Source organism: Lytechinus variegatus, chromosome 1 (assembly GCF_018143015.1).
Source record: "Lytechinus variegatus isolate NC3 chromosome 1, Lvar_3.0, whole genome shotgun sequence".
Taxonomy (NCBI): Eukaryota; Metazoa; Echinodermata; class Echinoidea; order Temnopleuroida; family Toxopneustidae; genus Lytechinus; species Lytechinus variegatus.
In genome coordinates, this window is record NC_054740.1 from 83,381,804 (window position 1) to 83,401,055 (window position 19,252).

A 19,252-nucleotide genomic window follows, 5' to 3' on the forward strand; every position below is an offset into this window, starting at 1 on the left:
TTTTGAAAGAGAAGGAGAGCTTTAGTAAAATGGTACGATTCAGAAACCTTATGGTTGTATCAGAAGTAGGGGAAAAATAAAGGCATGCAGGAGTAGTAATAATTGCGAAAATATTCTGGATGATAGCAATAGTAGTCATGATAGTATTAGCGACAGCAGGCAGCAGCAATAAATCAACAATCAAAAGATATTTCGTAATAAAAGAAAAAGCATTGACAAAAGCTGCAACAGCCATTGCAGTAAACAATCATGATCATGAAGATGGAGTTGATACGATCGAATTCCATCTGTTTGGTAGGATAAGAAGCAGCAATAATCAGAAGAAGTGGTAGCAGCAGTAGATGTAGACATAGTGGAAATAATATGAAAATGTAGGGAAGAAATATAATACAATATATTTAATAGATGCATGACTATTGCATCTATTAAATCCGGATCGGACGTGAAACTGTCCTCTGTTTCGTTCAAAGTAAGTCTACATGAATAGATTTCTTTTTCATCTTAATTTGACTGTTCCTGGATGAATCAAACCATACATCAGATGCATGACTAATTCATTGGTAACTGAATAATTTGCTGATTTGTGATTATGAACTCAGTAGGAATTATCTTATTTTTGTCTTGCATCGGGCTCTTTTGTGCGAAAATTAGGGCATTTTAGTGTGTGTTAAATTACTGTACCAGGGTCTGTCTTGGCACTAACAGCTCAATGGTATGACTTCACATTTTCTTTGGGTCTACATAAAGTCATGGTTTAGGGTAGATTTTAGCACCGGCGCGCCGCCGATCCCGGGTGGAGGGATGTCACCCCCCCCCCTTGAACTTCGAGGTTTGTACAGCAGCCTATGCGAGGAGAGAACATACTCTTCCACCTAGAGGGACCAAACAAATATCATGAAATAAATAAACATGCTCATGTCGCCTAAAACTGGATGAAGATTCGAGTCCCAGGCTCGTTTCTTTCCATGCCAAGAAAAAGCTGTTACACACCTAAAATTTACGTGTTACAGGAAATATTTCATTATTTGAAAATCATACATAACCAGCGTGCTATCTGATGTTGAAGAAAGGGAGGGTTGGCAGATTTTGAATCCATCACTGATTAAGACTTTCATCATATCGCCCTTATATCACAACAGACGCCAGGACTCTGAATCGCATTATTAATATACTTTGAGGCGGGCAACATTATTCATTGGTCCTCATCTGTGCCCTATTTATGCCTCCTTCAATCAGCAACACTGTAATTCGAGCGAACCTGATCATCGACAACTACTGGCTTACTTCAGTTACACAGTCAAGGTTAGGCATTCTTTACGTGTCTGTCTCGAAACGCTTGGTATGGCTCCGATTAAGTCATAAGTATATTAATTCGTGTTCATCCATTGACGTTTACACGCAATCCATTACCAGACCATCAGAAATATTAAAAGTATTTATTGTACGAATGCTCATATTATCTCATTTTCAGTTCGTCATGGATAAAACAAATACGATCTGAACAGAGGTTATTTTTCTAATTTTGCTGATGCCAAATATACTCCGTATTTAGTCCATTCAGTAGGACCTTTTTCGGGGGTTCTGTGGCCAAGTTTGAGGAGTAATTATTTGGCATTTGCGTGTTGATTATTTCCTTTTGACTGCAGTTCGCATACATCGCAGCAGAAATTATATTACAGCTATTATGGGCCGATCATTCTGTTTGTAGCTTAAAATGTAGAATTTATCATGTACTTATAAATTCTTAACATTTTATAAACTCTATACTTCAGATCCCATCAGGTTAAATGTTCAATCAACCTCGTAACGAGACAAACAACATGCGAAAACGATGCAAATACTTTCCACGTCACACGTTGTGTTACCTGTTCGGTCAATGGCTTTGATGAAGCTCCGTGGGTCTGCTAATAATGATGCTGTATCATCATGATTATATTGAAGGAGAGGATTGTGTAATACCCTATTTCCTTTTCCCCCATAGACAAATATTAGGCTCAATGAAACAGATGGAAAATTGTTTTTACCTGATGACACCTATATCCCAGCCTCTTCTAATGACTTACATAGTGGAGCCTTAGCAGACAGGAACGTTTGATGACCATAAGTCGGCTCCATGCCGAATGTCTGACGCAGATGCTCTTTTCGTTTTTAAATTGCCGATCTGTCAGTCTTTTAAATCACCAATATGTTTCACAAAAATTAAACGCCAAACTTTTCTTGTTGGCAGGTTGGAAATATAATGCCAGCAATGTTTTTACACTAGTTTGTCCCGTTGATTAATATTGTAAGAATAAAGACTAAATCAACCATGTCAACCGAGGCCGAGTGTTGCCGGCGATGACCTTTTGCAAAATAGACCTCCGGGGGTCGACCCAATTTAGCTGAATATGAGGAGCCATTTCTATAACTTAAAAGGAATACCTCAGCATTAAAAAGTAATGATAAATCATAACGTTTGGAAATTAGGGAGGCGGCAGTAATCTACGCATCTTGAAAATTCTGAACCCGGTTTGAAATTCTAAATGTATAACTTCAATATGAGCTCGGGTTAGGTCACAATTAGCTTAAACTTCGTTGGGAAATATAATTTATATCAATTTTTTTATCTGTGTATCCTATAGTATGGTAAACGACACCTGCGTCATTTCGAAGTGAATTTCTCAGTGTCTTGTACTCTTAACAAATACACGTTTATCAGTTGAATGAAAGAGAGGTGTTACGTATAAGGCGGATATGTTTACGAATTAAAGTTTGTTTTTATGTCTGGTGCGTGACGGTTAACGTGTAGTAATCGAAATTTATAGTTTCCGTATTACGTCTGTATTGATGAGCGTACTTCTTGTATCCGAGACCCTTTGGTCAAGAAACACTTTCATCATGACTTCACCTTCTCAAGAATGATTCTCTATGGTTAAAATTTACTCAGTTATGAAATAATATGTAGGCCAATATATGATCAAGATCAGTCAAGGGCAAGCGTCTGTCGTTTATATAGACGGCTTTACATTTATATTACGACATCATTGTATCGACGGTGCTATACTCGTTAAATGTTTATCTGTCTCCTTTTGAAGCTGGTTTCTTTCGTGCAACAAGGACCTTCACTTTATAGACCGTTTATGATAGCATTATTTTTGTATAACGCTTTTGACGAAAAATGTTTTATATGTGGGGGTAGAATTGCTGTCAACAGAGTTTCATATCCACAATGTAACATTTGAAATTATATCGACGTTGTGGTTTTATTCCGCAATTATCAACAGGTCCCATAAATTCCCACCTATAGTCCCAGCGTTTTGCTAGTTTGATTTTCTCTGTTTATTCAAATCAGCATTTTTTCTGGAGTGGGCTTGACCTTTAAATAATCGCAGTGATGGTAGATCGCATCAGATAAGTCTTTGCATTTTGAATGGTTAATATTTTTTAGCGATAAGCTACGAAAAGCCAATCGTGGCTTTCGTGACGGATCTCAGGACAGTAGAAACGAAGTATAGGTAAACTTACGACATGTTGGTGCCGGCGCTGTCCATACGCCCATGATACAAGTTCGTGTCGTTGGCCCCACCAGTCGTGTCCTTCCGGGGTCTTGGCATGCATGTGTGATGACCGTTCTAGCCGGGAATGTCTTGCTGCTCTCCGTGAAATTGGCATTCTGATCAATCGTTATGAACTGGATGAGACCGGTAAGAGTCGGTGGTCGTCGGCAGCGACGAGTGTCGGATGAAATGCCTGAAGGGAGTCCTTTTTTTAAATAAAATTTGGAAGAAAATAAGAAATTTTATTAAAAATAAAAATGTCGAACACATGTCAATATTGAATTCCTCTTGACTATAATTATTACAAATAGATAATAATAATGGAAATTATAAAGGTGAAATACACAAAGTCACCGGTATAAATAAAAAGGAACAAAGAGAAAGATGAATTGGAGTGCCTCAAAGAAAATACAAATCATCAAATAAATGGGTTTACTTTATTTATTTTTATATAGGGTTTGTGAAAGTAAAAACTTCCCCAGAAATTTAATTTCACTGAGTTAGCGATGATGGGATTGATGGAGATTCCAATGGTAAAAACACGAATTTTCAAATCATCAAAATCATCAAAAAGGGTGTTTGAAGCAGTCGAGTTATTAAACGGGAAGTTCACCCTGATAAAAAGTTTATTGTAAAAATAGCAGAAAAATAATAGAAAATATTTCCGACAGTTTAACCAAAATCCATCAAAGAATTAAAAAGCTTTTAAAATTTAATTTATCAGATTTGTGACGTCATATGCAAGTAGCATTCTAAAGGCCACCGCACACCTTACGACTGTTCGCGATCCGAATTGTGAACTAGTATCGAATTCTACTACGTTTCATTCTAAAATCGGGTCGCAGACCAGTCGTGAGGTGTTCGGTCGCCTTTACAAAGCGAAATGTAAAAAAATCAATGAAATGAAATTTTATTAGAAAATTGAAGATTGTTTTTACTGTACCTTTTGTATATCAATACACAAACCATTTTGCACCCAATCATGAAAAGAAAACAAAAATAAGTCATCAGGAACCATTAAAAGAATGAAATTCGATCATGCATTTTATATTACACAACAAATGAGGCAGCTACTCGTTTGTGACGTCACAAATGCAAAATGTTTAAATTTCAAGGACTTTCTTAATTTTTAACGAATTTTCTTCAAACCTCATTAATATTTTATTATTTTTTTTTTCTATTTTCACTACAATTTTTTTTCAGAGTGAACTTCCCCTTTAATAGAAACATGATGCCTTTTTTAAAGTAAAGTGTGGTTTCTAAAAAAGAAATATTCATACACGAGATTTGATTTTTAAGAATTTTGTAAGCTACTACAACCTGGTCGTCATTTCTAAAGGACACATGATCCTCTTGTTCCTTATCTCAATCAAATCTTGTTTCTATATGTCATCGTGGTCATGGTCTTTGTTCAAAGAACTACCTATTTCTTTTACTTTTCGATTTCTTAGTAATCAAACCTGATACTAAAAAGACATATCAAACAGCGAATATATTCTGAACTGAATTAAAAGCCAAATCGGATCATTAACAAAATGATAACAGAAAATAGCTTTTATGTCATGATCTTTAAAAAGTTATTTGATGGCTGTCTCGATTAAGACTTTTTAACAACCTCAAAAAAATCTAATGTACATTGCTCTATATAGAAGTGCAATGGTGGATCAATAATTTCATAATCATATTTGAAGGGGCAGAAACTTAATCCATTTTTCTTAACATAATAAGTTTTATTGGGTTGTAATTAAAGAATTTTTTTATTTTCATTCCCTAAATTCTCGTAAGTTATGAAAACAGGTCTTTACTATCATTTCCAAGCGCGCGTAGAGTGCATTTATGGGGGCACTAAACACCAAGCGAAATGGATTACTCTATTATTTTCTTATCAGGAAGGTGGAATGCTCCTGTGCCCCCCCCCCCATCCACGCCTGGATGAAATAAAATATCTCCTTTCAAGATCCAATGGGTTATGGGTATTAGAATGGACCTCATGAACAATAAGGTCAGTAATTGATTTAGTAGCAATAGGAGCGAATGTAAGTTGTGCCAAGGAGTGTGAATCTGAGTGTGAATGATGAATCAAATTATTCCCAGAAGCATCAGGCGATTCAAAATTTTAAAAGGAAAACTCAACTAAATATAGAAGTTACACAAATCTACTCGGAAAACAATATCACGTGTCTTTAATTCTCAATTAAATTCAAAACTAAGAATTAACTACATATCCCCCAAAAGAGTAACAAAAACCAACTACAACTACGATACAAATTTTATAAACCCGGGTTATCTAAAAAGAATCAGTAAACTCTTGTGGTTTTTGTCTCCCCATTCTTTCAGAAATAATCGAAAGTGAATTAAATCTGACAAGCTTGTAACTTTGGTGATAAAGGAGATGAGACAAATATTGCCTTCCTGAAGTAAAATTTAGGATTTGTTCAAGATCAAGTTACTTGCTTTGAAAATGGTTGTATTTCCTTTAGGTTAAAAAAAAACAACAACAACCACTCTTCGTCAGTGCACATGATGCGACAAAAAAGAGAAATCCCTTTCTGAAACGGTCGTGACGAACAAAACAGACATGTTTTTCAAGACTGTTTCAGAAACGGATTTGAATTCTGGAAGTCATAACTTACTTTGCCTTGTTCTTACTATAGTCGTTCTTGTTCTGCTAATTGTTCGTCTGGTAGATGTTATAGTAGTTCGTGAGACGGTTCCACTCTGAGACGATACTTCTGTGTGACAAATGAGAATGCAAACCATATTATTAATAAACGATTCCCATGATATTTCACAAGGAATTGATTGAGTGGGTCATTTCCCTCCCTGATAACGATGCCAAACATCATATCAGTCAGTAATATAAGTAAATACATTCAACAAATTATATTTCCATGCTGATGGACGGAGATTTAGAAATAATCATGATTGAATGTTTTTTATCATTTGATTTTCTGTAATATGATTTAAGAATATAAACAAAAATTTGATAAAGATTAAAAAAAATCTTCAAAATACTGATGCAAAAAATACCATCTTACTAAAAAAAACCCTATGTAAACAACTACTGTATACGATAAAATCAATTGTGGATTCATTGCCAGTGTAACAACATGAAAAACACATAATATTGTGTTGACTTTCTGGCTGTAAAGTTATTTGGGCAACTATAGCTGCCACTGGCACGGCACGGTTACGGGCAACTATAGCTGCCAATAGCTCTTAAAGAGTTAAAAAAAATTAACAGAAGAAGATTAAAAATACGCAAGAACGAATCATATTGACAATAATCAAAAGATAGAAAAATAAGATCTATTAAGCAATATTATTATTTTGCTTTTCTATTCAATTATTTACTGTTCTTAAAACGAATTTATATAAATTCTATGTGCTTTTATGATTTTATCACACGAGTGTACTAGATATACCATGTATGCTAATTGTGTGGTCTATAAAATTACTAAAACTTGCCTCTTTAAAGCCATGTTAATAAAACTTTTCATGAGAAAAGGAAGAAATAATACAAGGAGTTGCGGAAATATCAGCAAGAAACGTTGTCAGCTGACTGGCATATTTAAATAGTTTTCGACATTTTCTTGTGAATGTACTACAAAGAAAAGCAGCAGAGCGGAAAGCACCCAGTCGTGAACGGGAAACCACTGGCGGAACTTGCCTGCCACCCACGGGTCTTCAGCCAGTTGCTCGAGAACGCCCCTATACCTTTATTGAATTGGCATGATCGGTGGGAGAGAAAAGAAATGGAGGCAGACAGATAGATCAAAAGATAGAGAGATGAATGGAAGAGGTAAACTGAGAAGGTAAATGTAACATACAAACAGACAGGCAGACAGAGGGAAAGAAGAACACAGAAAGAGGGGGACAGAGAAAAAGGAGATTATTGGGAGACAAGGGCATACATCAAAACACAGGGAAATATAAATAACCCTAAAATAGGTGAAAAGCTGGCTGATTGGATATCTTGAAGATGAAAGAATGGAGAAGGAAAAGCTAAATCGCTCAAAAAATAAATGCAAATAGGAATGCACGTAAAAAAATTGGGAAGGTACCCATTGAATGTGGACCTAACCGTGCTAACAGTAGAGGTTTGTGAATAAGAGGAAGATTGGAAAAGAAAGAAAATGCAACAGAAGATATGAAAAAGGCGAAGACAAGGCTACATTAGAAGAATAAAAGGAGAAGTAGAATAATCATAATAATAATGATAATAAAATACTAAGAACAATAATATCAAGAAGAAAAAGAAGAAGAATGAGATGGAGGAGGGGAATGAGAAGAAAAATAAGGAGAATGAGACGAAGGGGGAGGCGAATGAGGAGAAATGAAAGAAAAAAAGAGTAAAGATTGAGGGGAGGAGAGGAGAAAGGGATGAAGACGAAAAAAAAAGAAAAGAAAATGAAGATGGAAAGGAGGGACAACAAAACCAGTAAAAATAACAATATCTATAATACCAACATCAACGAGAGATATGCAAATCATTGATACATCAGTCTACAACTTGAGTTCCCAAGGTAGCTTAGGAAGAACCCTCTTCCGAATAAGGCTATATTGAGGTTTCCTGAAACGTGTCTGTTTAACAATCTGTTTTGGGGGGTATTCTCTAAGGTGACATATTGAACTTGAATCTTCCACTCTTATTAAAGGTCAATAACAATATGGTTTCCATTAATATTCACCTGTCAGAGATTAGAATGGCATCTTTTAATGTATAATCATGTTGGCCTAAAAATTATTTTAAAAAAGCGAACTACAAGCAACTACTGCTACTTCTACTACTACTACTACTACTACTACTATACTAATTGTATAGTTAGTATTATAATTTATTTTCATAATCATTTTCATTATTACAATTCATATTATCCTCACTTCCATTGAAATAAATAATGTAAAACTAAACATGACATTTAGCGCGAAGGTTGATTTTTATCTTCGAGAAGCAAAATAATGAGATATCTTGTTAATATACTAGCTGTGTTTCCATAGCTTTCTTTTTCAAGGTCTCGATGAACGTAAAGAGTTTGATATTTTTTTTCTCTTTTAATAAAAACTTTCGTCTGGTGGAATGGTTTCCAGCATAACCCTTTCAGCTGAGTGTGATGATGAGTTTTTAAACAACCCCTTTTCAAGGGCGCCGGAAGCGGGGGGGGGCAGGGGGGGCACTTGCCCCCCAAAGAAAATTTTGGGGGGGCAAAACGAGATTTTGCCCCCCCAAATGTGCCCCCTAAAAGTAGAAAAATGATATTATTTAAGGACAAAAGTAAACGATGAAGGCACTTTTCTGCCTAAGAATTGTCATTTATTTTGTCAAAAATGAAAAAATTTCGCCCCTGACGGGGCAATTAAACATCTTAGTAAGCCTTGCGTCTTTTGACGAACATGTCCCTCTGTGAAACATACCTTTGATAAGCCCCTTTTTCATCTTATTACAGTGTGATAACGTTTAACCTTTTAAGCCCCCCATTCCACAGAGAACAAGACCGCTGGAAGACCTTTGAAAGACCATGAATTTTGGTTGATCTTTCAGAGGTCTCTCAATGAACCTACAATGGTCTTTGAGGTCTTACACGAGTCCTGACCAATCTTTCATTGGTCTTCTTGGTCTTCATGGGCTCCAAAACTTTTTGAAACGGTTGAAAACAGTCTTACAACGGTCTTACAGGAATATTGTCTTTCAGTGGTCTTTCAGCAGTCTTTCAGCGGTCTTTCGATGAACTTTTAAAGGTCTTCATAGTCTTTCATTGATCTTTCGGCAGTCTCTCAAGATTTTTGCGGAGATCACTGTAAGGCTCATGAGAGATTATTGAAAGATCATTGAAAGACCATTGAAAGTCCATGGAAAGAATTAAGAAAGATCACTTATTGCATAAAATATCTCTGAAAGACCATTGAAAGATCTCGAGAGGACTAGTCTAAGTACGACAAGAAATATCCATCAGTCTTTCAGAGTTCTTTGAGGGGTCTTTCTGAGCCATTCCACAGAGATGACAAATTTCATTGATCTTGAAAACCGCTGTAAGACCTCACCAATTAAGTCTTTCAGTGGTTTTTCAATGGTCTCCGTTCTGTGGAATGGGGGCCTATTAATGAATACATTTCAGAGACCAATTTGCATGCTGGCTGTGTCGGCTAACAAACGCGCGGTCGCCCAGAAACGCTCAGACCGGGGGACCGTTTCATCAACATTTTTGTCTGACAAGTTGTCAGATCTGACATCTTTTCGTGATTCTGATTGGCTGAGAGGCACTGTTACTATAGTAACTGTCGGATAAAATGGGACTTGTCAGATAAAACGTCCGACAAGTCCTTTCATGAAACGCTCCCCAGACCCGATATCACCAACGCGCGTGAACGCTAGTTACTCGAGCAACATATATGGAATCTGGAAATAGCTGTAAAACCGAAAAGTTTAAAGAGTTATAGAGGATTGAGTAGTTACTTATTGGATAAATGAGAAGATGCTAGCTTGAGTCGGCGAATGGATTGCAGAGCAGGAGTACTCATCTATCAACTAATCAAGCCTCTTCTTCAACCTTTTCTGGTTTACTGTCGGACTACGCTCGTTTGAACAAAAATTACTCGACTATCAACAGTCTACTTCCTCCTATCAATTTCACTTCTTCCTTTATCCACTTTTTTCGAAAACTCCACATGGTGTACCGTCAACCACATCCGCTGTTGGAATGTAATTGTTTTCTTCTAAATAATGTTACATAATGTACATTATGAACTGCCGTAGTTTGTTAGTTCATGATTATTTACATATGAATATTTCCTGGAATTTGATATTCATCATTTTCCTAGTTATGGTCACATTTCCCCCAGAAAATATGTAAAGAAAAAAGAACATTTTGAAGGGGTCATCCAAAAGTGCTTCCCAGCCATACAAAACATGCCAAAGGAAACACATAAATCGAGTAATGTTTTAAATTTTCAGAAAAGTTTTAAATTGTTAGACAATAATTAAGCAGGTCATATTTCTTTTTCCTCCAGTTACAAAATATGAAACGTTAATTTGCCTATGCATGGATAATCAGGGACTCTCTCCAATGCTGAGGTCAGAAATGATTTAAATAGAATGGGGATTTAAGCGCTTATCGACGTCTGCCACGTCAAAACAGTATGACATTTTGAATTTAAAAAGACATTCATTAGAATGTATTTTGTTTCTGTTGTTACGCTTCTTCTGCTTAATACACTCCTTGAAACTTATGATAATGGTGCTCTCTCGTGTCGTCCGTGTATGTAAATGTACATAAATAAATATTTATGAAAGGATATTGCATGAAAAATGTAATTTCTGGTATTTTGAGTCAATATAAGCGTATTACGTAATTTAATTGATCAGACACGAAAACCACATTCCGAATTAAGCGATCGTTTTGCGCGTAGATTTCATAGGTTCTCATAAACTCTGAGTATAGTCTTTCGTAGTGAATTCTATGTTTAATTCTCAAGAAATTTATTTTTGAATTCTCTTAGAAACGTAACTTTTAAACTCCATTTTTACACAAAATCCTTACCGGGGGGGGGGGGGTCCCACGCCCTCTCCCCCTCGATCGCTTCGGTATCTCACACTGTCAAAAATATTGTGCCCCCTTCGGGATTTTGCCCCCCAAAACTGAAAGTGTTCCGGCGCGCCTGCCCCTTTTGGAAATTGATGAGCGAACTGAGTAAACATTGAAAAAAAAATCTCTCACACTCTCTGAAAATGTTTGTCAAAACGATATAATGATACAAGCTGATTGGGGGGGGGGGTGAAAATATATGGTTTGGTCTGTGCTATGCACAGTTTGGGTTAACCCGACAAGGATGCAAGTAGCTCATAAACTTCACAATGTTTCGGGCAATATTTGAAAATATGTGCTAACTACTATGCATGTGTCTCGATTAAACCAACAGTTTCATCATTATTTTAATGTATTCAAGTCTATTTATTCAAATATATGTATTTTGGTATTTACATTTATTTTCATTTTGTTGATATGATTTATTGCAAAGATATATCTAGGACAAGGAAACGAAATCAAAATGCTTTATTAACAATTACCCTTAGACTCGTCAAACACACACACTCACACACTTTTTTTGTTTTGAATAATGTTTTTATTCTGATTTCATGAACATAACATTTCAATTTAACATTTCAAATCATATATAATACTTTACACTTCATATTTTCACTTTTTTTCCACTAACTTAACAAAATCATGAGTCATATATATCTTTTAAAAAAAATAAACAATGAAATCAGTTATTATAAAAATGCTTAAAGATCAAACTTCCCCCTCCCCCCACCACAAACACACCCAAACACACACACACACACCCTCACCCCCCACACACACACCCTCACAACCTCACCCACAGGCACTATTTCTCTGTCACCCTCTGTCTTGCCCTGTCACCATCACTCACTCCATTTTTATTTCTGATATTCCTGATATGCACCACTCTCTTTACCCTTCGCGTAGAAGACAACTCTCATGAATTCATCACCACATTGTATGAATTTAAACATTTGCCCCTTTTCATACCTCCACTTTGTACACAGTTGTCCCCCCACAACAACTGGACAATGTGACCAATACTTTATATAAGGTGAGAACAATTCAGTCCTTGCATTGTCCTTTTTTGTTGCGTTTAACGTTCAAGGTTTGATTTTATTTATACTGCCAGAAAAGTCCGAAGAATGTATTTCTGCATTGAATTTAGTGTCTTCATTTGAGTCAAATGACACAAAATAAAGCTTCGGCTTAAACGACTAATTGTGGTTTTGCTCTGTATCACAATAAAATATGTAAAATGTATATTATAAGAAAATGAATGGAATAAGGGTGTCCACTCTTCTTCCTAATCTATAGGGACTCACACTAAAAGGATGTGACAAAGGTCGTCTGATAGTACACTCACTCTAAAAATCCTGAAGCCACTTGTGAAAACTTATTTTACATTCTACTCACTGAGCTGTACTGTGTCTTGTAATATCTCATTCAAGTGCCATGTTTCGGACGAAGATACAAAAAATTGTATCCCAGTCTCTCATTATAACTACCCACCTAAATATAATAATAGCGTATCAACGTTGCATATTCAAGCACTTTTAAATTCATTTTTTATTTGGTCTATTTACATTTCAAATCAGGTGTACATGTAAAAGGACGACACGTGACGGGTTTTATTCTTATCTTGATGTATGTCAATACTAACATCCAAGTCTAATGCGAATTAAGGCTGACATGATAAGATAGTTGTACGCGCCCGATGATATGACAACAGGATATTACATGGAGGAGACAATCTCTCTGTCTTTTGAGCAGGATCTGTATGACGACATTATGAAGATCTTCCTGGTTTCAACAAGAAATCGAAGATTGATATCATAAGTCCTGAAGTCAGGGGAATAATCTAACTAATTCCGGAGTTTGGATGATCTTTTCTATGCATCAGAACAGAAATGCTTTGTGTTTCTGTTATGGTGTCGAGTGATGTCTGAATTAAAGCTTTCCTTTCGCGTGTCCCCAACTTTGATAAGCCAAGGCACAGATCAGTGTTTATTCGGATGACAAATTTCAAAAATACGGGAAAGTGATGATTCAAACGACACGAAAGACAACGGATTAAATCTGTTCCTGAATTAATAACTTGTGTACCCTTGATTGCATTGTTTAATAAACCATTTCAAGAGGTCATACAAGGTTACGTAAAATAATTCTTAATTGTATTGTATTTGTAATACTGATAGCTAAGGTTGTATATAGTTAAATTAAGAGAGTCATAATACAGAATCGTTCAGCGCGATTTTTGAGGTACTGCTTAATTACCGAGCGATATAGGCATGATTGAAATGAAAAACTCTTTGGGAGCACTGACGATTTTGAAAGTGGGTGGGGAAGGGGTTGATCATGCAAAAGAAATCACATCATTATGGTAGTTGTTTTTCACATTTACTCAATGTAAAAACGTTGGGGAGGGGGCTAATGCCCCTTAAGGCCCCTTCAGTCCCGGCGTTCAGCGGCCCCTGTAAATTATTAGCTCATAATGCTCATACTACTGACCTCCTAATACTTTTACCATGTTTACTTCTTTTCTACAAATACACGTATACATTTCTCATTTGATTCCTCAATGATTCAACTTGATTATTAACTTCATTTCTATATAAATTACGCTATATTAAATTGAAAATAAGTAGAGAAGCTCATTTGCAACAGAGATATATGATTTTACAATTCCAATTCCTGATAAATCTACCTAGCTTACATAAGTTTACATAAGTCAATAAGCATTAATTAGGCTTTGATAAAAAAAATACTTGGAAGTTTTATATGGGTGTCGTCAATAAAGACGCCTCTTGGCTGACCTATTTTAAGAGAGAGGCCCTATCTACTACTAGAACACAAATTGCACCGAAGATGCAGCTGCATACAAAAATCATTGCAATATTCACTTAAGTTTGATTTCATATTTAAGTGTCAATGACAAATGCATTTTAACGGATAAAATAACCAAATGATCAATTAATATCCCACACTTCATTGAACCCTTCGATTCGGATTAAATTTTGACTATTTCTTTTTACTCTAATGTAATTACTTCTAGAATTTAATTAGCACAACTGATATAGCTTATCACGGAATAATGAAGGGATTATACACAGTTCTTTTAACAATGTGAATTCAGTATATGAATTTCACAGAACAAAAAAAAGAACATGAAACAAATTTTGTAAGACATCAGTCCCTCATTGGGATTAATGATCAAGTCCACCTAAACAACAAGTCATTTCGGATAAATACAGAAAATTCAACAAGCATAGCATTAAAATAGGGATATCAAAAACTTCAAAGTATCGCTTATTTTCACAAAACAGTAATTTTGCTCAGTGTGCAAATGAGTGAGCCGATGATGTCACACACATTCTTTTTTATGTGTACTTTATGAAACAACAAATATCTAGGTTTCATAGGTTTGACGATAAAGAAGCCTTTCACTAAGTCCTAAAAAAGTAAATAATGATAGTTTTACATATTAAATGAGAAACAAAATAGGGCCTAACAATTTCATACGAAAAAAAATATTATTTGGTATTAAAAAAACAAAATATAGTGTTCCAATATCGACCCTTTTCCGCTTGCCTACCAGTGATAGCCTCTCACTGTTTTCTGAAAATAAGTGAAAAATCGATGTCTTTGATGATTTATTTTTCGTTGCATTTTCAAGACACAATAAAAAAACATACTATCTATTTATTCTATGGAAAGGAGAGGAGTGAACATGATTATAAAAGAAGGATACCGGGAATACAAGGTTCATCATCATAGTGCCAAGTAATTTATATAAAAGTAGAAAATAACAAATCTATCGGCTCATCGGCAAGTTAACAGGCAAACACCCTCTTATTTTGATTAGTTTATTAATCATTTGATTTATTTTTGAATAAAATTATGATTCAGGTTTCGTACTACACATTTAATTTTTACTTACAAATTTCTTTGAGTATGGAAACTCATAGTGTCAGTATTTGATGAGTATTTTATTTAAAACAAATTTAGTTTGAATATTAATTTAAAAAAATAAATAGCTGACGAAATACATGGGAAAATTGTACACTTCTATGCGATTTAGTGGATGGATTCAGTAGAATATGAATAAATAGGAAATATTGTTTACGTTTAATTCTTTGGCACATATTTCATTTGTTTTTCGAGACCCCTTACTCAGACTACTCGCAAAATATAAATTTAATTATACGTTTCATCGAGAGAATGAATCGTACCTGAAACTATGTCTGTTCATGTGTTTCAATATAAAGTACAGTGTAAAAACTGGTGTTAAAACTGACACCAATTGGTGTTAATAGAGGACCACACCTTGGGGTGTTAAAATTACACCCTAAAGATTGAACATAACACCAAAGAGTGTAAATGTAACAACCAAAGGTGTTGTAATAACACCTATAGGTGTGAAACTAACATCACCAATTTAACACCGGTGTAAAATAACTGGTGTGGTACTAGTGTACCAGTCTATGTACACCGGTTAACACCACAGTTTTTGCTGTGTATGTATCCCTTTAAATTCAAGATTTTGAATGAAGATGCATGAATCAATATAATGACATTTTATTCACACAGAATCTAATAGAATAAAAAAAACATTTTGAGCTTTCGGTAATGAAGACATAGGAGTATCATATTCCAAGAAGACGGTGAAATTTAACGAATATGTTCTTTTTTGAGGGGGTGTAAATAGCTAGCCTTCAATAAATACCCTGCAGTATATTTTTTGATCTATACACAGTAAATAAAAAATAGCACGCTGTTTAAGCCTGTCACTCTAACAACAAGTTGTTTAAACTCTTTAAACAAGTTGTTTATAAAGTTTAAACAGTTGTTTAAAAAAAGTTTGAGCAGTTGTTTAAAAATTTTAAACAAAAGTTGTTAGAGTGACGGGCTTAAACAACGTGCTTAGAATTTTAAACAGCGTTTTTACAGTGTAATCCAATTTGATAATGGTTGCGTTATCAAGAAAAAGAAATTGTAAAGAAAAGTGTAATCCAATTTGATAATAGTTGCGTTATCCAAAAAAAAAGAAATTATAATTATACAATTTATTTATTACGTTATTTAAGAAATTCTAGCAAACACCACAATTTTTAAAGAAAAGTTTGCGTGTTCCAGACAGAGTATGCTGTGTGTTATCAGATGGTGATATAGCAACCTTTTTTAGAGTAGCAATCAACAGCAACAACAATAGAACAAAAAAAAATAATCACACGATCAGAGTAATATTTCTGATAATTATGATCATTTTCCAACCTACCCGATTCCCTGAAAATACTTTCAGACTCAAACCAAACGATTTTAAATGTCATTGTCTACCAACCAAATCCATTGGTCTATCAAATATGCCCGATCTGGCGTTTTGTATGTTTTATTATTGTATGGGTGTGTTTGAACTCATTTTCGGATAGAGAACAGTTACCCGTCTCGTTGCCTTATGTGGTTATAAATGTGTTGGGTATTTGTTTTTATTCGGTTTGATGTTTCGGAAAATTTAGAACGTACAAAGCAATCGTGCAAATTCCAAGATTTTTCTTAATGTTTAAATTAGAAATGTTGTTTTTAAATTGATTCTGCATATAAGTTTTTGAATAATGCTTAAAAGATTTCTAAACGATGACAGAAATATTACAATATGATTTAATGTAATAATATACTGTATATGTTTTTCGTGTGGGGTGGGAGTGCGGTGCAATTCCCCAACCCCATTACTTAAGTCCTATACATTGTCATTTTATATCAGAAAGCAAATAGGGGCGAGGCAACTTGAAGGTAAGCGGGCTGAAAGATGTTTTTGAATTTCACTTGGCATACACCCAAACCAATTTTAGTTGGTCAAGGACTGATGCCCTGCAAGGATGTACAGTTACCGAGTCAATTTGCCGGGGATGAGGTTGGCACAGGATGGTCATGTGATGCTACGGTTACGCCAAATGTTTCCTTGCGAGTAATTCATTCAGGAAGCTACCCGTTTACCATCCCTTAAAACTCGAACAAAATTGTTTTGCACGATGCATGATCTTCATATCTTGATGAGGTTATACAATAATTGACCACCAACTGAAAAAAAACCACAGCAACCATTTGACTCTCATACCACACACCAGCAGCATATAAATTGATTTTTTATTTCATCACGCCTCTTGCCAGGGGGCAACCCAACGAATTTTCGTGCTTTCATTGCATGAAATTATTACTATTACTACTATTTGATGCTTTGTATTTTGTATTTCATTACTTTAATTTTTAAAATACGTCAATTTTCCCCTTCAACAAGGTAAATTGATACTCCTTATGTAATGACCAATGTAAAAGCTCTCACTCGTTTTACTTGATATTTTGGTGCGAGGGAGAATTTTCTTTTGAAGATAGGTTCTTAAAAAAAATTAACCTGAAAATTGAATTGTTTATACATAATAACAATAACAATAACAACAATGAAAGAAGTGGTGTAGAGACACATAAACCACTACACTATATCACCTTGCGGCTTCTGTAAAGTGGTGAATTTTTGTATTTTGCATTTTTTATTATTTATTGTTTTTTAAACTAATCCCCTCATTGGTATTCATAATTCATATAACATTTTTCATTTATTCGATGTACGATAAAACAGTTATGTGGATAAAATGCCTTTCTCGAGGTCATAAGTACCGTGCCGGGAATCGAACCGCCTATACTCGAATCTGCAACCAAGCACCGCGCCTTAGACCACTCAGACACGGTACCTTCCCTGAACCTTCTTGCCATTTTGTATGGTGTCGTATTATCATACCTATAATGGGCCGCGCCCTACCTGACGTTGAACTGTGCACGTGACCTTCATGTCGTTTTTCTCCGGTTTTTATAGGTAAGCAAGACCGCTCTCTGATTTTAGTACGATATCTTTTATAGCTACGTTTCATTGATTTCTGATTTCTGTTTATTTCGTGTAAGTGTAGGTGAATCAGTATAAGAATACGTTATAATGATGCTCAAACCCGGGGGGGCCACTTACATTGGCGAGTGGATACCATGCGCGACCTAAAAAACACGTAAAAGGCATGTCTTTTTCACGATAGGGCACGTTACGTACGTAACGTGATAAGGGTGTCAAAAACACAAAAATAATGAAAAAAGGGTATCTATTTCGCTTGGAAAATTACGTGTTTAGGGTCGAATGTGCGGGGATGATAAAACAAAATTAAAATGTTTTATAAAGGATGTCCTTTTTGCCCCAAAACTTCGTGTTTAGAGTCCGATTTGCGCGAGGTGTAGAAGGTGGGGTCGTACTAAACCAAATAAGGTAAAGCCGACGACCGAAGGACCCATAACAATAAAACATTCCTGTATTTGTTTAGGGGTTCATTTCAGGGAATATTTGCCAAGAGTATCGTTTTGTTTCCAATACTTGTTAAGGGTAGGGTTTCACACGCCAATACATGTTAAGGGGTGCATTTTCAGAAAATGGAAATTACGTGTTTAGGGTGCTTTTCGAGACCCCATGGTCGCGCATGGTATCCACTCGTGAATGGAAGTGCCCCCCCCCCCCGGGTGCTCAAATAGTTTACATACAGGTGTAATTTGAGGCGAGAAAGATGTTACGTAATGTGAAGGGAATCGACGCATAACACACGGAGGTAAATAGAATGCATAAGGCACGTCGTATCAGGCATACGGCATATGCCTAACGTGCAAGGATGACCAATTCCTATGCACACACAGCCATTAGGCCTAGCCCAAGGCGTCACGATACCGTTGAACTCCGGAGTGCTCTGAATCGAGGCCATTACCATTACCGACTTGTACGATTCTTATTTACGCATGTCGCATTGGGATACAAAGTTTTCTATGGCATACATTCGCTAAATACCCCGGGTATAGACCGATTTGGTTTGGATGCTGTTTTAGCTTCTCACTTGGGGCCTCAAACGTCAAGTATGCCTAACAGAAGATAATTTATTGACTAACACAGCAATACACCCGTGTACGTGTCTCATTCATTCGCGGCGGAAGCCAAAAAGATTTAGGGGGTGTCCACCTGAAATTTTGGGATGGACACAGGTAAAACAATTTGACAAGGGCCCCCATAAAAAAGGTTATCAACCTAAATTTTAGGAGTTGCTAACCAAAAATTTTTGACAAGCAAAAAAAAAA

General features: G+C 35.6%; 1 protein-coding gene across 1 annotated transcript in view; it reads right to left on the reverse strand.

The window, feature by feature from the left end:
• Positions 1-18,891, reverse strand: part of LOC121432066 (adhesion G-protein coupled receptor G4-like) — a 51,910-nt gene extending 33,019 nt beyond the window's left edge. Inside the window, exons 1-3 of the mRNA XM_041629902.1 lie at positions 18,774-18,891; positions 6,170-6,268; positions 3,505-3,741 (exon numbers count right to left, since the gene is read on the reverse strand). Coding sequence (XP_041485836.1) covers positions 3,505-3,741; positions 6,170-6,268; positions 18,774-18,891 — 454 coding nt within the window. The remainder of the gene's footprint in view (positions 1-3,504; positions 3,742-6,169; positions 6,269-18,773) is intronic.
• Positions 18,892-19,252: the final 361 nt, after the last annotated feature.